Source organism: Pistacia vera, unplaced genomic scaffold (genome assembly GCF_008641045.1).
Source record: "Pistacia vera cultivar Batoury unplaced genomic scaffold, PisVer_v2 Contig71, whole genome shotgun sequence".
Taxonomy (NCBI): Eukaryota; Viridiplantae; Streptophyta; class Magnoliopsida; order Sapindales; family Anacardiaceae; genus Pistacia; species Pistacia vera.
This window is the reverse complement of record NW_022196568.1, coordinates 286,714-306,895: the sequence shown is the minus strand read 5'-3', so window position 1 is coordinate 306,895 and position 20,182 is coordinate 286,714. Positions and strand designations below refer to the sequence as shown.

General features: G+C 36.2%; 3 protein-coding genes across 3 annotated transcripts; all 3 read right to left on the bottom strand.

The window, feature by feature from the left end:
* Positions 1–1,076: 1,076 nt before the first annotated feature.
* Positions 1,077–13,116, bottom strand: LOC116114340 (kinesin-like protein KIN-12C). The gene is made up of 35 exons (XM_031400487.1): positions 12,619–13,116; positions 12,376–12,531; positions 11,961–12,044; positions 11,745–11,864; positions 11,514–11,627; positions 11,335–11,427; positions 11,097–11,257; positions 10,920–10,994; positions 10,055–10,142; positions 9,887–9,945; positions 9,682–9,745; positions 9,540–9,605; positions 9,303–9,455; positions 9,120–9,230; positions 8,727–8,962; positions 8,570–8,639; positions 8,433–8,486; positions 8,288–8,346; positions 7,651–7,717; positions 7,499–7,558; positions 5,776–7,384; positions 5,618–5,691; positions 4,099–5,475; positions 3,885–3,992; positions 3,565–3,728; positions 3,392–3,479; positions 3,192–3,266; positions 2,540–2,779; positions 2,315–2,413; positions 2,155–2,229; positions 2,018–2,076; positions 1,718–1,829; positions 1,510–1,620; positions 1,258–1,430; positions 1,077–1,134 (listed from the first exon to the last, which is right to left on the bottom strand). Exons 1-35 carry the CDS (start codon positions 13,105–13,107, stop codon positions 1,077–1,079), a joined length of 6,801 nt encoding a protein of 2,266 aa, XP_031256347.1. The 5' UTR covers positions 13,108–13,116.
* Positions 13,117–17,140: 4,024 nt separating this feature from the next.
* LOC116114449 (wall-associated receptor kinase 5) lies at positions 17,141–18,354 on the bottom strand. The gene is made up of 2 exons (XM_031400598.1): positions 17,502–18,354; positions 17,141–17,406 (listed from the first exon to the last, which is right to left on the bottom strand). Exons 1-2 carry the CDS (start codon positions 18,274–18,276, stop codon positions 17,303–17,305), a joined length of 879 nt encoding a protein of 292 aa, XP_031256458.1. The 5' UTR covers positions 18,277–18,354; the 3' UTR covers positions 17,141–17,302.
* A 537-nt stretch (positions 18,355–18,891) lies between these two features.
* Positions 18,892–19,948, bottom strand: LOC116114468 (1-Cys peroxiredoxin PER1). Its single transcript, XM_031400619.1, has 4 exons — positions 19,806–19,948; positions 19,572–19,720; positions 19,349–19,495; positions 18,892–19,259 (listed from the first exon to the last, which is right to left on the bottom strand). Exons 1-4 carry the CDS (start codon positions 19,921–19,923, stop codon positions 19,014–19,016), a joined length of 660 nt encoding a protein of 219 aa, XP_031256479.1. The 5' UTR covers positions 19,924–19,948; the 3' UTR covers positions 18,892–19,013.
* Positions 19,949–20,182: the final 234 nt, after the last annotated feature.

Genomic DNA, 20,182 nt, shown 5'->3' with positions numbered 1-20,182 from the left:
TGTTACAATTTCAACATTTTCTTATATATTAAAACCACTTTTTTAAAACCCGGCTTGGTTTGACTGGTTTAACCAATTTAAACAGGACATGGGAGCTTCACTGGGTGGGGTTAACATTTTTCCTATTCACCTAAAACCCTAAAATTTAGGATAATGAGCGGTGAACAATTGAAGGTTGAGATGTTGAAGCTTTTGAAGAGAAAGTATCGATGAGTGCAATAGTGGTGACGGAGTTGATTTCTAGTGAATGAATTGATTGGAAATCAAAAAAAAATTGCAACAGGAACAATTGGCTTTTGTCAGCGATTGGTGAGGCTAACAGGGGTGGGATGAGATGGGTTTTGGTCGAGAGGATGAAAGGAGTATTTTCAAGGTGATGGAGAGAGCTATCGACGCCAACGTCGGTGAGGTTTGGCTTAGAATGTCAACGTTGATATCGGTGAAATCTAGTCGAAATCAATGGAGAATGAGCTCAAGGTACAATTGAGATTGCATTTGGGATGTTGTTGCTGCCAATCAATCGCAATAAGGATTTAACATAATTTTTAGGGGTATATTTGCTAAATTTTAAAAGTTGTCACTTGGTTTGACCGGCCAATCAACCTAGGACCCGACAACTTTATGGGGTTTCACCTTAGATTGGTTATTAAAAAGTTGATTAACACTATTAAGTACATAAGGTTTTATTCTTGACACCAAATTCAAAATTTTATAGAAATTTCAGTAAAACCAATGCTCTGAGTAGAAAGCAAACAATAGATATTTACTGCACTATGCACACTTCTACAACTGATCACAAGGCCAGATCAAATCAATTTACAAGTAAAAATGTGTAAAAACTCATGGCATTGGCCATTTATCTCAAAAAGGCACGCGGCTTAGAGATAAATCACACACCAACACCACTGTACAATAACACTCAGACATAACCCCACCATTGAAAATGAAATCGATAAATATTACAGAAGCAAGCTGACAAAAGCAACACCCTAAAAAATTGCCTTACTTCAGCAGAGCATCTGCACAGAAACTCTGAAACTGAGTAGTGAATAGTTCCAGTACCTTGGGATATTTGTTCATACATCTGCAGAAAAAGGTGATGATCTTTGTTCAACCAGAACTGGCCTTGTTGAACTACAATGGCACCAGGATGAAGGCTTTTGTGCTAATCAAACGAGCCCTTCTACTTCCTGTGTTCGCAATCATAGATTAATATTAATAAACTGAAGCAAGTGTTTTGAGCATTTAAATAGTTACCATCGCCAACCAAACTTTTCATACTTATATTTTGTTTCAAAGCCATTTACAGGACGGCTGGTACTCAATCTACGATATTGAGCAAGTTCATCATTAACGCGAGAAAGAAGCTTTCCGGAGTGTGCCAGCCTCTGTTTGAAATCAGTGTCACCCAGTTTCAATACGCCACTCTCCTGTCAGATGAGAAAGACTTCAGCAAATATGAAAATGAGTAATCGGTTAAATGGAATTGCTGGTAGTGGATAAACTTGCCTTCTTCGTGGACTTTTGTTGTACTTGTTCTTGGGTGATTTGTGCACCGAGAAGTTTTTTCACAATGTCATCCAATTCTGTGATCCTCCTTAATAAATTAGTCTTATCCATCTGGATCATAAAGGCAGCAGAAAAAATTGCTTACGTGATTCCATTTATACTACAACAACAATGTAAAGAATTTAACTGGCATTTAAGTTGGACACACCTTCAATATTTCATTCTGTGTCGAAAGCAACTGATCCCGCTCATGAAGTTGCTCTAGACTCACCTGGGCCTTCAGTATATCTGCATCTTTCTGATTTAATTCTGATGTACAACTGCAGTATATTGAATCAATCTCAACCGTTCAAAAAAAAATGTGAAGGGCCCAATAAACAAGGTCATCTCTGTGACAAAGATCATTGAAACCAAATACAGGTGTAGTTTCGACTGTATTTAAGTATTGAAATGACATGGAAAGAAAAACAGTAAACTCAGTTTTCAGATTGTAGTGAAAAAGTCTAACCTATCTCTTTCCTCCATTAGATCTTCAATCCGTTTCCTTAGATTGAAAATTACTTGCTCCTGACAGATCAAATAACAAGTATATCAGGACTAGAAGATAACTAGATGAATCATAAATCAAAATATAGTGATATTAACCTTTGCATGCAACTCTTCAGTCTGCTGATGAGCTGCCACCAGTAATTTTTGAACATTGTCCTGGTCTATCAAGTTCTAGAAGAAACGAACAGAAGATATGATGTTGATTATCAGAGCATCAATGAACATTCATGGTTATTATGATTAGCATAAAACTTACTGCATAGTTAGTCATATCCAATTTGACACCAAGTAAATCACGAATGACATCATGTGTCATGCTTTCTGCTGCAGCCAGCCTTGTGTTCAGCATACAAACCTGATGTAATTATAAGATTGAGTCAGAAATTTTATGAATCACAATGATTGTGTCAATACTTTGTACTCCAGAGACAAACATCCATGCATATCTTCATAAAACACAATCAAGTGAAAAGCTCTTCACCTCCTTATGCCGACTAGCTGCCAATTCCTCCAGCTCTTCTATTCGATGCCTGGCCACTGACAACTCTTGATCCTTCTCCACATTCATCTGCTGAACCAAGCTCGCAATGCATCTGAATGGTGAGCTGGAACCCCTTGTTCTCGTTGCTGTTCTCTCAGTTTTATCTGCTGCTGGTGCTGTTGATGCTGGCTCGGATAAATTTGTTTTCATTTCACGAATCATTGCCTCCAGAGTTTTGTACTGTTGAAAGGATGCTAATGTAAAGTCATAATTCTGATCATAGAAATGCTGAAAGGTTATGGTTCATGCTTCAATATAGAACACATATGGTAAACCACTAACAGGTAAGGGCACCTTGAAGTTGAAGCAACAGCATAAGTTAAGAATTTTCAATGATTTTATGTCTACAAGTATATCAGATAATCTGTTTGATTCTAGATATTATAAATGTAAAGCCTAAAATGGTGTTATAAGATAACACTCTTATGGGAGACTGTCATATGGCTTTCCTTCACTTTTGTTCTTATAATATAGCCCCAATTGTACCGAGGATAAAGATACCACGTGCTGAAGATATAAACTAGACTTTACATGCCTGCTTCAAAGTTCCCAATATAATGACCAAAAATTTAATGAAAAACTATAAATATACCTTCTGTTGGTATTGTGATGCCTGGGCTTCAGAATGCAAAACAACTTCGGAAATGTACTCTTTGCACCGTTTGATCTTCAAAATGTGGAGAAATTGTCATCATAAAAAAAGGAAAAAATGTAAGTAATGTAATGCGAAGTACCACCATACATTAAAAAGCTTTTAAAACCAGAGCAGACTTGGGTGGGTTAGGATTGTACCTCTTTATTCTGTTCTTCTCTTTCTCTCTCCAGAAGCCTTATTTGGTGATGTGCCTCGTGAAGTTGCAGTAGCCTGTCTTGCAGTTGTCTGCGTCAAAAATAAAATTTTCAGTGAAAGACACAAGAAATAGCATGAGCCAGATTATAAAAAGAAAGCAAGCTGGTCATCTGACCTAGACATTTGATCTTCAGTATGCTCAGAATTTGTATTTCCTGAATCTAAAATATCAGGGAAGCTTTCAACTGTAGACAATCTCTGTCTCAGAGATTGAATTTCCAGTTGCAATGATTCTCTCATCAACTGATGCCTTTCTACCTCCTCATCCATTTCTCCCACCTAAGAGAAGAAACATGCATTTTAATTATTTTAGTGAAGATCATTAAGGAACGGTAACCTACAAACCGAAAGCAGGACAAAGAGACAAAACGCTTTATAATCTTCTGTTTATGAAAAGACTTGAATTTAGTAATCGAGAATCCCGAGGGAGCAAACCTTTTTCTCCAATACATTTATGGTACACTCTAGCTCCTCAACAGAGTGTTCTAGAATCTTGACTTCCTCTTCCTTCTGGTCAGCGTATATTTTACTTGCCTCCGACTCCTATGTAAAAAAAATCAAGAACAATATAAAAGCAGGTATAATTAAGAAAATGGCAGCTGCAAAAATATGGTATTAAAAGGAAATTTATCTCTTTCTATATATATACCTGGCGAGCTTCAACTGCAAGAGCTTCATTTTCATCAGCTAATGCATAGGCCATCTCAGCCTTATCATTCAAGGAGCGTACTTCTTCACGTAGTTCATCTCTCTCGCTATTGACTCTCCTCAGTTCTTCCTCTATGCTTTCAATTTCTTCTCGGAGTTTGTCTCTATCACTAGTGACTTCCCTCAGATCTTCTGTAATGCCTTGTACTGAAGAGAGCAATTTTTTGTCCTCTGAAGTACGACGAAGAATTTCTTTCTCCAACCCTTTGACTACTTCTTTCTGTTCTTCTAATTGCTCTTCAGCTTCAGATTTTTTGAGATAGAGGTCTTTCAGAAGCATCCTCAAGTCAGCATTTTGTTCAGACAAAGTATCAACAGTTTCTTTAGCCTCCTCAAGATTGGAATTCGATACGAGCAAAGCATTTTCAGTGTCTCTCAGACTAGTTTCAAGTTTCCTATGCTGAAACAACAGGTCATCAAGTTGACTTGTCTTCATATCTAGCTCATGTCGGACTTGGCTCAAAGCCAAAAACAACTTTTCAGTTTCATCTTTTATGTCCTTCTTGCTAGAGGCTGATTCCTGAAGCAAGCTAAAATCAAAAAGGACACCCTGCAATAAAACTTCTTTCCTCTCCAGTTCTTTCTTAAGAGACAAGTTCTCATATAATATATTAGTATCTGATGGGCACAATTCTCTCTCTTTCAAATTTTCAACTAGTTCACTGTGATCCCCTTCATCTGTATCTTTCTTATAAGTATGCAAGATGCCATCTTGAGCTCTCACACAGATCTGTTGCAAAATATCTTCAAGTGAGCTGCTTTCTTTCTGTCTTAATGTCTGAGAATCACATTCCACTTTGAGGTTTGGGGTTTTGTGCATCAATTCTCCTACATGGCACAGGTACAAGACATAAAGTGCAAATCCATTCTCCATTATCTCAGAGAAAATATCTTCCAGTGATGATCGTGAATTGCGGACGAAGTGACACATCTCCTTCCAAATTGATAAGACATCTGAATATAATTCCTTGAACCTGAAATCCACTTGTTTTTGTATTTGCTGAAAATACCCTTCAAGCGAGGACATTGAGTTTACTATTTCTAACATGCTATGATGGATATGATGCATCAAAATTTCATTTTCTTCTTCTTTCAAGCGTATTGAAGACTTGAGTTTCTCAACTTCACCCGTCAAGCTTGTTCTCTCTTCCATCAATTGCTTACCAGCTTGCCTCCACACCCTATTCAATTGTTTTCCCTTTTCATTTGCTTTCAGCAGTGCGTTTAACATTAAATCAGCTTCTCTCATGGTTTCACGGGCCTCTTCAAATTTCTTTAAGAAGCAACTACCATGATTAGTTTTCTCACTAACAACCACCTGCATTATAAAAAATATTACACATGATAAAATGTTAAGTTGCTCATGCCTTGTCAAATGATAAATTCTTAAAAATGCTAACTAATGCAATAATGTACATAGAAGATAGCCAAATGACAATAAAACTTGGATGAATGTGTACCTCTGAGGTATTAGCACAGCCTGCTTCGTCTACCTTTATCGTCAACCCAGAAGATGGAACCTCTTGTTTCATCCCTGCCATATATCAGCTAGTAAGCCCTTTTCCAACATGAGTTTATTGCATTTATTTACAAAAAGAATAATAATATTAACTGATACCTTCAACTAAAGGATGATCTCTGACATCATTCTCATTGAGAAGTAGGCTTAATCGAACATGTAGTTTATTGAAAGCATAAAACACCGTCTCCAACTCTCTTAAGTGGAATGTCATTGCTTCAACATGAACTGACTGTTTCAATAGCTTCTTTAACTTTTCTGGGTCCTTTAGATCAAACTTAGATGCTGAGCCTCCTTGAAATTTGAGGTCCAGCATCGCTTCAGTTGACGTTGGATTATACTTAGAGAAGTCCAAGGATCTGTCCAGATCGTTTTCTGAAGCAACACTCTCAGTTGAATCATCTGAGTCTGATGCGGAACAATCAGCACTGCATCCATCAACATCTATTAAATCTTCATTCTCGGTATGCCTGACATGCACACTTGAATTTTTGTTAGTCAAATCATCAATGATATTGAGTCGGTTATTTGTTTCAGCAAGTTCATCTTTTATCTGCTGTAGAATGTGACACTGATTTTCAAGCTTGTTAAAATCAGATAGCCATTTTACAACTAGTAAAGAAGCTTCTGCTCGTTTTTCTGCTTCAAAACTCTGATCCTCTTTAGCTTTGAGTTTACTCTCTAGCACCTCTACCATATTGATTTTCTCATTGAGCAGCAAGCTTAACTGGACCACCTCCTCTTTGCTATTTTCAGTATCTGGTTGTTGAAATTCATTCAAAGCAATTGTTGCTCCCTTCAAAGAAATTAACTTTTCCTCCATATCCAATACCATCTTCTGTGCATCTTCTAAGCTTTTCTGCAGTAATAGAATTGTTTCTTCCTTCTCTATGCATTCTCTGGCAGCACTCTCAACTTTTTCACTAATCCAAATGTTAACTTGAGGGAATGAACAAACAATACTTTCTATCTGGCCAGAGGCATCTTTGAGGGATCTAGAACCATCTATAAGAAAGTTTGTCAGCTCCAAGGTTGCCTTTTCCCACTCCGTGCAAAGTGCCCTTATTTCCTCCTCTTTAGCTGTTAATGCGTTTCTTAGAATTGTATTTTCTTCAGTCATGCAACATAATCTTTTGTCAAGTTCTAACTGAAGGGCCGCAACATCTTCCTGTAAATGAAGAATGGCTCTACTCGTCTCCAACTCAGCCTGTTCACAAACTAAATCAGTTTGGTGCTGACGAGATAACTGTGAAGCCTGATCCTCTAGATATTGGCAATTGAGGGATCTGGCTGCCTCAAGGTCCTTAGTCAGTTTATCCAGTTTGGCCTGCAATGACATTTTGTCAATACCTTCACTGTGCTTCTTTACCAGTAATTTGTTCTGTTGCTCTAAATCATCTTCAAGACAGTAACCTCCAACTTTAAGCACAGACTGTTTTTCTTCATTGTCTCTGTTGCTTAAGATTTCCATGTACCTATGATTCTGCTCGCGCACAAGCTGCAGCTCTCTAAATAGATCGACCTGCTCACTTTCCAGTGCTTCAATCAACATTCTAGCTTCCATTAACTCTTTTTCAGCGTCACTAGGATGCAAAACTGAAGCACTAATCATATTCTGGTCATATTTATTTTGTGTAGTAGCATCATCTGTCTGGGCATAGGATGCAACCTCATCTCCAGAGTCACTTCTCATAGATATTGATTCTACCTGTAAAAGTAGTTACCAATCGAAGAGAATTTTAAAAAATATAAAACTTGAGCTAATAAATTATATGTAAATATTTGAGCTCCTAGCGTTGATCTAGTTTGTAAATTTTCTTACCAATGAATATCTATCTGTTTGTCTGAAGTCCTCATGATTCCTGGAAAAAGAATCTGCAACCTGCAAGGCCATGCACCATGTATAATCACACTGGGAAATATGATCAGCCATCTCAATAACTCTACTTCAAGAAGATAATTAGTGATCCTTACCGAACTTGATGTTGCATGTCCATGGTTCAAGTGCTTTCTCAGTTCTGTTTGCAGTTCATCTACCTCCCTGCTGACACAAACCATTAATAGGAACACAAAAAGGAGCAAGAAATGATCAACTAACACCTAAGACAATACAATGTTTGTTTCAGTCACACTGATAGCATCAAGAATGAAACACAAATGGTCAGTATTACCTTAGGAACCCTTAATTTCACATGAAAACAGATTGACAGGATATATTGGGACAAAATATGGGGATGGTCAATCCACCCAAATAGTCCATATAAAATGCAACACAAGGCTGATGCTTGATCCCTAATGGGAGGAAAGACTATTAAAACGGATATCCAAGATAAATTGACACACCATGCAAGCAGTTTGTTGCAAAGACCAGGCCAAAGCATTTCATTTGTGCACTAGCCACCTGTTTGAGTAATAAGCACTTGTTTGCAAAAGCTGAACTAGGGTAGAAATTAGTTTATAAGCGATTGGAAAAAAGATTTTTGAAATGTCTCTGAAATTCTCACTGAGAACCTAGATGGGATGGCCCCGTAGATGCTAAATAGGAAATTGGAGGCAGCATGAGGCAGTACGCATCAAAAGCCAATGCCTAAGTCAGATGATTGAAAGATACCTCATTAGTTTGGAGTTCAAATCCCTGCAATCTTCCAACTCTTTTACAGTGTCATTATCCTGCACCCCAGGTGAGTGTACTATTAGAAACTAGTAAATATTTTACAACACAAACTTGATTACAATAACTAAGATTTCAGTATAACCTTTTTCTCGTATCTTGAGGAAATTTCTCCCTTTCCTTCAGTTATATCCAGAATCTGCACATCAATTAAGAATTTCCTTTTGTCACCACAGGAGACCATTTCAGCTTTGTAACAGAGAAAAATATTTATCCTCAAACCTGGTCACGTAATTCAGCTACTTCAGCCAGCAATGCTTCTCTCTCTCCCAGCTCATAGAAGTTTTGAAACCTGGCATGAAAAGTGAGTCGTTCAAAATCTTAAAATGGAGTGAACCATCTTTTCTGATGCATTAGTAAAAATATACACAGTAGTTACAATTGAAGCTGTTCCAGAAGTCTAATATTCTCTAAAGCAAAACGCGTCAATTCTGGATTTCTGTCAATCCTTGCTTGAAGCAGTTGAATCTCTTCCTTTAAAGCTTTAATTTCTTCCATGAGATACTTCTCAGCAGACAAAGAGCCATTTACCAATGATTCAAGTTGTTTTATTTTCTCCTCACGAAATTTTAACATCATTTTAATGCGTTGAGCATCTTCCTCTCTCTGGCACGCCTGCAAATTGCAAAAGTTGCCCAACTGTAAAATAACCCCCATGTAGATAGCTTCTGCTTCAGCAAAACTAGGAACCTTTTAAACTAAGCTACTAGTATTGAGGGAAAAATATTCAGAACAAGAAAATGATGGAATTACTTGTTATAATCAGACTTACCAAGCGATTTGTGTGCTCAATTTCAGCCTCTAATTTCAGAGCTGCAGTCTCCGCCAGCTTTTCCCTCCTCAAAGCACCAAGTAACGTAACTTCCAAGCATTTCACCTGATTCTTATACATTAGCGCTGGTTGTTTATGACACCACTCTTAGGGAATAAATTTTGATATAGTAATGGACCTTACCTTCTCATTTTGTACCTTATCACCCATCTTTTCTTCTTCAGAAAAACTATATTTCATAAAATTATCTCTCAGTCTAGATTCTTCAAATCTTGAACCACCACAAGATGGAGACCTTGATTGGTTATGATGCTTCATTAGAGATGACAACTGGCCCTGTTTGAGTGTGATAAAGACGTCAGCTTAATAATTGCGTGCATCCAAAGATAATACTAGCAGAAATCTGCAGCTGGTCCATACCTTCAATTGCTGAATCTGCCGCTGCAGTGCAGTAACATCACCAGAAGCATTTTCGTTGACTTTAGCCTAGAAAAACGAGGGGAAATTAAAAATCTCTCTTTTTTCATTAGAAGAGAAACAGACTAAAGTTCAAAGTAAGTACATCATTCTGGATAAGTTTGGCACGCTGAGCAAACTTTAGAGTGCTCAGTGTTTCATTCGCAGAGCTGTAAGAAAAGCAATACCTTTTATACAAAGAAACAAAAACAAAAAACCACAGGCCACAGGCCACAGGCCATAGAAAGTAAAAGATCCAATGGAAAAGATAAATGTGGTTTCACAAACAAAAATTAACGTTTAACACAAACCAATTTGATGGGCTGACATTTGCTATGATAGTAGTTTTTGAGTTACCACCAAGAGAATCCTGTATCCAAAGATATAGACATTATCATCTCTTACACATAGAAGTCAAATTTATGGACTTATATCTAATTAGGTAGAACTATCTTCCACTATATCCGTCAGTAACTAACCTGAAGTAGGAATGTGAGCCTTGAATCTCTGTAGGGAACATGTCTGTGTTTCCCATGGGCTAAATCCACAAGAGACATGATCACCAAGCTAAGCATAACATACAAACCAAATAAAAGTAAATTAAGGAGTCAAAAGAATGTAGTTGCATGGAGGAGCATACAGGCTAGATTCAGTTATTAAAAGATGTGTTTGTATAAACTCAGCATTTGTTTTGATCATTAACAAATAAGGTTATGCTATCAGGGATCTCTTAAGAACAATCATTGCCAAATCATAAATACGGCGAGACTCAGCAAGTATTTCAACTTCTCGTGCAAAAACATGTGGTGAGGAATTACTATAAATGAGAATTGACAAAATAATAGCTTTGGGATCTGTTTACGGTATTGAAAAATAATAATAATCCCAAAATGATAATGAATCTTTGTGAAATTATTATATATACAGAAACAGAGCACTTCGATTCATGGGATATCCAAAGATGTAACAATTAAAAGAAAAACCAAACCAAGAGGACCTATATATTGTGCATACATTTGTGAAACCAATTTTAATCAACCTCTAAGGCCAAGTTCTAGCTCATGAAAGATAAGGATTCTTTATGTAACATGCTCTTTGCAAACAGCCTCATCAAAAGAGAAAAGGAGTGATGCCCTGCTTATTTTCCACCATGACTATTTCATTAAATGAGCTGGTACGTGGAGGGGTTGTCTCATCTTGGGAGCATATAAACGTGCTTGGTACAAAAAAAGAATATGTGAAACACTAAAGTTAAAAGATATGACATAACCCAAAGTAAACATTGCAGGTACTGCAGCGTCTTTGGAGCAACCTGGCTGAGAAACAGGTCTCTGATATATTTACCCAAGAGTTGATAAGGATTTGTTTATATTTGCCGCTTCTTTCAGACGATCTCCTTCTGCTCCAGAGCTCTTTTGCCTGATTATATGATCTGATTAGTTACGCATTTGTCAAATAGTAGCTCATAGCTTCTCAATGGGTATAAGTTGAAATTTTGTCTTGGCAAAAAGCTATAATTACCTTTCAGAACCAGCTAAATCAACTAAATTTAACCTTGCAAATCTGAAGTGGGTCATTGAATCTTTCTCCCACTGACTTTCAATGATACAGGTGAAAACACTGTGGGATCTGCTGCTCTCACTGTTCATATTGGTAGCTGCCATTTTTCTGTTTGCAGCACCCTGTGTAATTTTAGTTGTGTTCAAGCTCAGGCACATGATAAATGGCTGAAGCACAAAATTTTACAAGTAGATAATACCTCTAACAGAAGATCAAGTACATCATTAACAGTTGTGACATTATATTCTGTCAGGTTTTCCACATATACACCTTTCTTCAAGTCTTCTCTGAGCTACAACAAGAAAATTAGGTCTGTGATCCTGTCTAACAATTTAAAGTAAAATACCAACCATAAATCGTGAAGGAAAGTGAAATTACTTGGAGATTAGTTGATGAAGGCTCCAACAGGTCTGTTATCTGCTCATTGTATATCTCTAGAAATGAACATTTGCAACTGAACTTCAGCCTCTCATCCCTCCGGTTTTCTTCTTCCTGAACATATAAATTTTAGTAAAATTCCACACCTCTAACTCAAAGAGAAAAGGAACAAACTATCAATAACTGAGTGATCTGATTATAATATACAGTGCAATTTTTTTATAAACACACCGTTCTAATCCTTGAAAATAAATATTCAAATATTCGAGGAGTTATGCCACAGTCTTCACTGAGTTTGCCTTCTACCTCATTTATCTCACCCATCATAGTATATGTTTTGCCACTACCTGTCTGAAAGAAAAAAATTAAAAAAAAAAAAGGTAAAACTTCAAATTTTGCTCTACAATAGTGCTACCTCAACAAGAACAAATCCCCGGCATGACCTACCTGACCATAAGCAAACATGCAGCTATTATACCCAGACAAGCAATTCTCCACCATGGGCAGTCCAGCTACCCTAAACAACTTTTCCTGCACCAAAATCAGGCAGTCAACCATGTAAATTCGCTAGCAAACCACTGCTTATGCTCCATTTTATTTCACGAGGTAATACGGGAGGAGAAATGAAATAAAAACATTAATAATTCGTTTCTAAAGATTGAGAAAAGAGAAATTTCCACTAACTTGAAGTCTAATACAACTATTTGTCTTAAATTTTCCACTCCTAAAAATTAAACATATAATTCCACAAAAAAATAATAATTCGCCAACTTCTAGTTGTCTCTACTACATTGAAAACAGGAACTAGAACTTATCAGATAAAACAATCCTGCAACTAGATAATTATCTGTTAAAGTACGACCTGTGATATCGTCTCGCAAGCTACATCGTCAAAGGTAAATCTAGTTTCCGGATGACCAAGCCAAACCAATGTTTGTGAACTCTCCTGCCTCAAACACCTTGCGTACCCTTGTGAAACCCTCTCTATTGTACTCAACGGCCGAATTCTTATCAACACCTTCAAACAAAAATAAATAATATAAAAAATTAATAACCGCATCAATACGTAAATAAACCAGCCGCTAATAAAAATTAATGCACAAACCTGAACGTTGTGATAGTTCCAAAACAAAGGATCATCGACAAGTTCGAATTGCGGAACTTCAACCGAAAACTCATTATTCATAGCTGAAATCCCTCTTGTAACCCTAGAAAAAGAAGAAGAGCTGATTCCTCTTCCACTAAGCGAAAATCTCGAGCCGCCACTCCTCGCAGGCGTGCTCTGCACCGAGCTCGGCTCCATTTGAGCCCTCCCGTGGTGGCGAGCCGGGAACCTAGGCGTGGCATGAGATAAACCAACACTTGCATTACTTTCTAATATCACTTTGCTCTTATCTGAAGCTGACCGATTCGTTGCAATTCTAATAAGTTCTGACTCTTGAACTGAGTATTGAGAAGGATCTGGAATCGAGTTTAACGGCGTTCTCGGAGGCGGAAAATTAATCGGATTCAACGAAGTTCCGAGCTCATTCTCGTTCGATTCATGTTGTGAAGTTTTTGGTGCTAATCGAGAACTCGAAGATTCTTTAGACATGCTATTGAATCTGAAGATTTACAGAACAAAAACTAATATTTTAATTTAGAGTTTCAAACCTTCGATACGGTCCATGAAGAACAAAAGAAAAGAGGAGGAGCGTTTCAGAGAGGATCTTTTGGTTGTGGTGGTTAGACCGTAGGAGATTACAGAAAGTGCTTCGAGATTTGAAACTTGGAAGCTGAATGAATATCAGTGAGAATAACGAGATATTGAATAGTGTTATTTAAAAAAAAAAAAATATGAAAGATAAAATAAGCCCGCCCGTTTTCAAATTAAACTTTTTTAGGAAGGCCCTGATTTTTTCAAAATAATAAAATGACCCCAAACTCATCCAAAACTTTTGCGGTTGCTCTTTGCTCATCTATAATGACTTGGCAGTTTGGCATCGTTAATAGTGAATATAATAGCGTATAATTTGTATTAAATTTTAATTCTTCCAAAATGATCATAAATTTTATATAAAATTGTTTAGAATATGTAAAAAATTTACCTCAAGTAATGCATAATTTTTTTAATATTAGATCATATTGTCAATGTAGATATATATTTTAAAAATTAATAATGATGATACTATTGGTGTGATCGTAATATATACAATCAATAGGATTTTTCTAATCCTCCTTCTCGAAAGAAAGAACATCAATTTTTTTTCTTTTCCTTTCTGCAAGGACGAGGAGATTGGATCTAGCCATAAGAAGAATGTTTAACTAATAAATAACTAACATCATGGTCTTTGTCTCTTTAACCCCCTCAAACACTACAAGGGACGTTAATTAAACTTAACAATACAATTGTCAATAAATTTATAATAAATAATATATTGGATATAAGTTATACAAAAATATAAGTAATTATTGATAATACTCTTTATAATTAATATATTTATAATTGAGTTTGACGATATGGAATAAATTTATAATACTTGAAAGAGTGTAAAATAAAACCAATATAATTTACTAATGAACAAATTATTAAACCAACACAAATAACAACACCTCCAAATTGAACTGCAATAAAATTTTTATTAATAAAATATTCAAATATTTATCTAGCTTTTATAGTAAAATATTATAACTTTTGTTGTAATTTCATTTTTATGTTTCAACCCCTCAAAATAACGCATCAAAATACAAATTTTTGATATTTATCTTTTTTTCCTAATTCCAATATTTTGATATGACTCATATATGGGTAGACTAGATGGTTAGAACGAATTAAAAATAGTGTGGATAGACACACTATCTATCTCTTGACTCAAAATGGGAAGAAAAAAGGATCTTAGAATGTCTAGGATTGGGAGTGGTGGACCTAGGATTTTTGTCCAGGGGGGCCTTTTACGACTCCGCCATTGTTTGTTAATCAACTAGTTAAAATTTTTAAAAAACCACCAAACCTTGAGTGAAGGAAATAATACAACATCAATAAACTGAAAAGAAAAATACAATAGTAGAGTACTTTCTTACTTGAATAAATCAATGAAAAGCAAAATTTTAAACAAATGTATTGAGGGGTGAGAATCTGGAATTTATTAAATCAGGAATGAGAACTTGTAGATTCGCGAAACCTTGGGTGGGAACATGTCCTTTACTCATTAAATTATAATCTAATTATTATTTTTTTTAATTATGTCACGTCATTGTCATTAGTTAGAGGATAAATTTGTGAAAAAAATAACATAATCATTCGAAATTTATTAAAATCAAGAAAAGTAAAGTTAATTATTAAATAGATTATTAGTTTATAATTATATAAATTATTAATTTTTATTTCTATTAAAAAGAGGGTGTAAGTTAAAGTATGAAATCTTTTATTAGTAGAAGAATTTTGCTTCTACTAAGTAATTAATTAAGTTGAGGGATAAAAGATATAAAAATAAATACAGACGAAATGACAATGAGGTCAGGTCAAAGAATTAGGGGAAAGGGCAAAAACATGAAAGTCAAATTAATAAAGACATATATAATCTCAAAGGATATTAAGGGAAAGGGGAAAAACATGAAAGTCAAATTAATAAAGACATATATAATCTTAAAGGATAAGGAGAAATTCTAGGGAAAACTTTTCCATAGAATTTTTTTTTTTTTTTTTTTTCCTTTAAATTCTCAAAGGGTCCGCCCCTAATAGGAAAGGACGGTCCCTTTAATATATATATATAAGTTTATTGATAATAGTAATCATATTGCGTCTTAAAAGAGGTACAAGTGGATTTTTTCTCAATATCAAAATTGGGTGGTATACATTTGAATTTTGAAGTTTTAGATGATGCAATGAGAGACAAATTGAACAAAATAAAGTAAGGAAATCCGTTGCTACATAAAGCAAGGCATCCAAGGTTTTATAAGTGATTTTAAGGGGGCTTTGGGTTTAAGCATCGCTAATGGGTCCAGATTACACAGAATGAGACAATAAATGAAAATGGGCCATAGAATTTAAGAAGAGTAATCATAAAAAGATTCCATATTGAAAAGCCAAATCTAATCGTATAAACAAAACAAACTTTAATTAGCTTGTGTTTGCTTCATCATTTTCAAATTCCAACAGTGAGGTTTGAGTGTCGTGTATACTTCAGTTTGAAATCTGTTACCGCAAGTATTAAAAGAGTAAACTATTCGATAAACATTGAGTACTTCCCTAATCACTTAATTCGATAACAAATCTTCATTGTTACAAAATTAAGTATGCCAATAAATCAGAAGAAGTAACATTTCATGCTCACACTCATCATACAGAGCCAGGGTTCATCGTTTGCAAAATTAAGTATGCGAATAAATCAAAAGAAGTAACCTTTCATGCTCACGCTCGGCATGCAAGGCCAAGGTCGTGAGCATGGAAGGCTAGGGTCCAATGAACCTAATACCCTAATAAAATAAAGGTAGATAGAATTCATTCTAAAAAATTAGGGGTGTTAAAAAAAATACAAAAATTAAACCGAACCGCTAACAGAATCGAAAAACCGGTTAATTGAAAAAACGGTTCGGTTACGGTTCGAAAAATTCAAAAAACCGAATTTTCGGTTCGGGAGAAATTAGAAACGGTTAACCGAAAACCGGTTTTTCAAATATATATATATATTATATTATATTATATCAAATAAATAAATAAAAACCTAAACTAAAATAAATCCCTAATTCACTCAATCTAAAATCCCAACCCAAATTTTTTTTCTTAGTTCCCAATGTATTGTCCATATTTACAATTTAATTTAGGACAAAAAAAAAAAGTTTTATAAAAAAAAGAGGGAAACCGGTTTAAAAGCGGTTAACCGCTTTTTTTAAACTGGTTTTCTCAAAAACCGGTTTGGTTTCGGTTCGAAAATTTTTCCGAACTGAAAATTCGGTTCGGTTTAAAAAAACGGTTAATCGGTTCGATTAACCGCTTTTGAACACCCTTATAAAAAACTAGTTCAAAAAGAGAAGGGAGTCTAACCATTGTATATATCATAATAACCCACCAATTTGACGATGTGGGACAAATACAATTTTTAACATGTAAGTTAATTATTCACCGACCCCTTCTCTTTCTATGTTATATTAACCTTTTTAGTCATTCTCTCTATTTCTAGCACACGGTGTTCTGATTTTGGTGTTGGAATGTGTTAACACAAGCTAGTGATGAGTTTTTAACAAAGAACTTGATCAATCAGTTGAAGATTTTCAGGGTTTCTATAGTTTTCGTTTCAATCCAAACCTCAGGCTAGTACTAATTAATTTAGTTATTAGTTATAAAGTACCTGGGATTTGGTTAATCGTGCGTGTAAATATTTGACTTCATCATATCGTAAAAATTTCGAAACCGGCCGAAAGATTTCACATTATGAATTTTGTATTTCCATTTTGATTTCAAATTCAAAAGAGAACAACAGATAATGAAATGATGGAAATTGACAGATCTCTTCCACTAAGACTTTCTCTATAAATTATCATATGAAAAGTTGGATGAAGTATTATTTGTGAGTATAATTTACTATTATATATCCTAAGTTTCAAGAATATCTATCACTCAATGCCAATGTTCAAACAAACTCAGTAATTTGAATACAATTTTTTTCATTCACCACGTACAGTTGGGAAAAGCCTTAAGTTTACACGAAAATTATAGAATCAGACAGCTCAAATATGGCAACAGTTATAATAAGCAAATTACAGAGACCAAATTACCAGCCCGACCTGCATTTGATACAAACCAGAAACTATCATGAAATTATGAGATCTAGAAATATTCCTAGAACCAAGAGAACTACATGAAAAACTGTCCACGGAGTATGAACCACTCCTCCATCTGTAAAACTGCCTGGAGCTGAAACACAGAAAGCACAAGTCCAAAATTACTTCAACAATATTACTGCAAGTTCTTACTAATTAAACCCAAATAGCTCATAATAGTATTCTTACCACATTGTCTAGTAGCATTCATGGTGCTTGAGCAGAGGCAAGTCATCCCTTCAGTCTCAGTGTCGAACCCACATGTCCCACCAGAAAGTGAACAACGTTGACATCCAGTATCAGGAAGAGAATAAGAAAGTTTGATCCCGTATACCCAATCCAACGGTCCTATGCCCTTCAAGCTATCTGTATTGATCACACTCGTATAATGCGTGCAGTCCAAAATGTTCATGCTCATGTACTTCACTGTATCATAGTTAGTGAAGCAACACGGCGGAGAACTGTTAGAGAGTAAGTGGAAAACTCTGAACGCATTGCAGGCTCCATAAAGTTCATCACAAGAATGATCAGAGATGTTGAAACAGAGATTCTTGTAATGGTTGAGTACAGGAGAGTCAATTGAACAATTCAGGAGAGCAAAAACGGTGTCTGGTGATGGAGGCATCATGGCAGATTGAATATCTGTCATGATAAAGTCATGGTGAGGTTGCAATATTGAACATGTGGACATAGCAGGATCGTATACAACCATTGTTTTCTTATTGTAGTCTATTGACTGGACCTTGTAGCTGCCAGATGGTGTTAAGAAGAACAAGTCATTGGTGCAGTTGAACATGTGCCGGTACTGCGGGGCGCCGCAGCCGTCATCCACTCCAAACGGGTAGCGGATGGGAATGTTGCCGCAGAAGCCCCTACAAGTAGCAGAGGTGTGAAGTGGTTCAACAATCAGAGTTAAAATGCTGATGAAATTGAAGATTGTGAAGGGTGTTAGGAGAAACTGCATTTTGGTGCTACTTGCATATCTCTAAGTGTGTAAATGTGAGAGTGCAAAGAAGAAAATGTGTTAAGAAAGAGTAAAGGTTTTACAGAGAAAGCGTACGTAGGCACTAGTAAAGGCTCTCCTGAATTTTCTCCACAAGTCAGGAACACTTTTTGACCGTTTAGATTAAGACAGCCTGGTACTGGGATCCACAAGTTGAAAAACGAGTGAAAGAAGAAGAAAAGCCAGTAGCCATCTGTGATCTTAATAATTCACTTGTATAGCTCGATTTACGAACACTTTGTCCTATAGTGGGCATATGGAGTAGTGATGGCTAGCTGTTTTTTATGTAGAAATTAAAGGATCAATTAGCCACCGTTATGCTGATATGACATCTACCGAGCCATTATATATCAAGAGTACATAGAACCAAAATTCTCATCTGTCTCTTCGCTTTTAGACTTGTTTCATTAAGTAAATATTGGATTTCAACTTTTCAGTATATACTTGATATGGTTCATTACTTGAAAACATAGTGCCAATCCCATGGTTTTAAAAGATATAATAATATAAACGGCCTGGAAAATCTACCCAAAAAGCCAAAGCAAATACTCGCATCCATTAACTACAAATGGCTGATGCATAGCATATAAAGGAAAGAATTTCTACAGCACAGAGTTTTAGTTACTCAGAGAGACAGAAATCAACTACAGATAAGCATAACTATCATATAATAGATCACGAAATCCTCCAGAGTAACTTCAGACATTAACAAAACGCAAGTAATCCTTCTTGGATGGAAGTTCCACTGTCTTATAACCATTGGGGAACATTACTTTGGCTTGCTCATTGGTCACACTGGGAGATATCACCACAGGTTCTCCCGGTTTCCAGTTGGCAGGTGTCGCAATCTTGTGCTTTGTCGCCAACTGCAGAGAGTCTATCGCTCTCACCACTTCATCCATGTTCCGCCCCGTCGTTGCAGGGTAAAGAAAGCTCAACTTGATCTTCATCCACAATACCAAACATTAAACATTGTTAACAATATTATGAACAATTTATCAAATTTAACTAGCAGTTTAGTCCAATTACGCACCATCTTGTCAGGGCCCACGATATGAAGGGCTCGAGATGGCATATGCTGTCCTTTTGAGTCTTTCTCATCTGGGTCCACCATGTTGAGTTGCTTGATGACCTCTCGGTTGGGATCTGCGATGATCGGGTATGTCACCATGCATCCAGGCTGCAGCACGTAAACCAACGAGTAATTAGCCATTGATAAGAATATTGTAAGAAGTTAAAAGGAAATCAGAGCTCACAGCGTAGGCTTCAATGTCCTTGGTCCAATCATTGTGGGACTGCACATCGTCACAAGACAAACCCAGAAGTTTCACCCCTCTCTTTTCAAACTCCGGGATGTATTGGGCCATTTTAGAAAGTTCAGTTGTACACACAGGTGTGAAATCACCTGCATGCATGGAAATTTTAAGCAATCAACATCAAGAGAACACCAAATGAAACCAATATGAAAAGCAAAACAGAAGGTAAACAACCGGGGTGAGAGAAGAGAAGGACCCAGCCATTGCCGACGTAGTCATGGATCTTCATCTTTCCTTGGGTGGTTTCGACATCAAGGTTGGGACAGGTATCTCCAATTGTAAGGCCTGGCATTTTCAACTCACTCTGCAACTTCAGCTTTCCTTCTAAGTGATCTNGTGAGAGAAGAGAAGGACCCAGCCATTGCCGACGTAGTCATGGATCTTCATCTTTCCTTGGGTGGTTTCGACATCAAGGTTGGGACAGGTATCTCCAATTGTAAGGCCTGGCATTTTCAACTCACTCTGCAACTTCAGCTTTCCTTCTAAGTGATCTGATGGTGGAGAGATTACGAGGATTTAAAAGAAGTGAAGAGTCTGTGCATGCAGAGAAC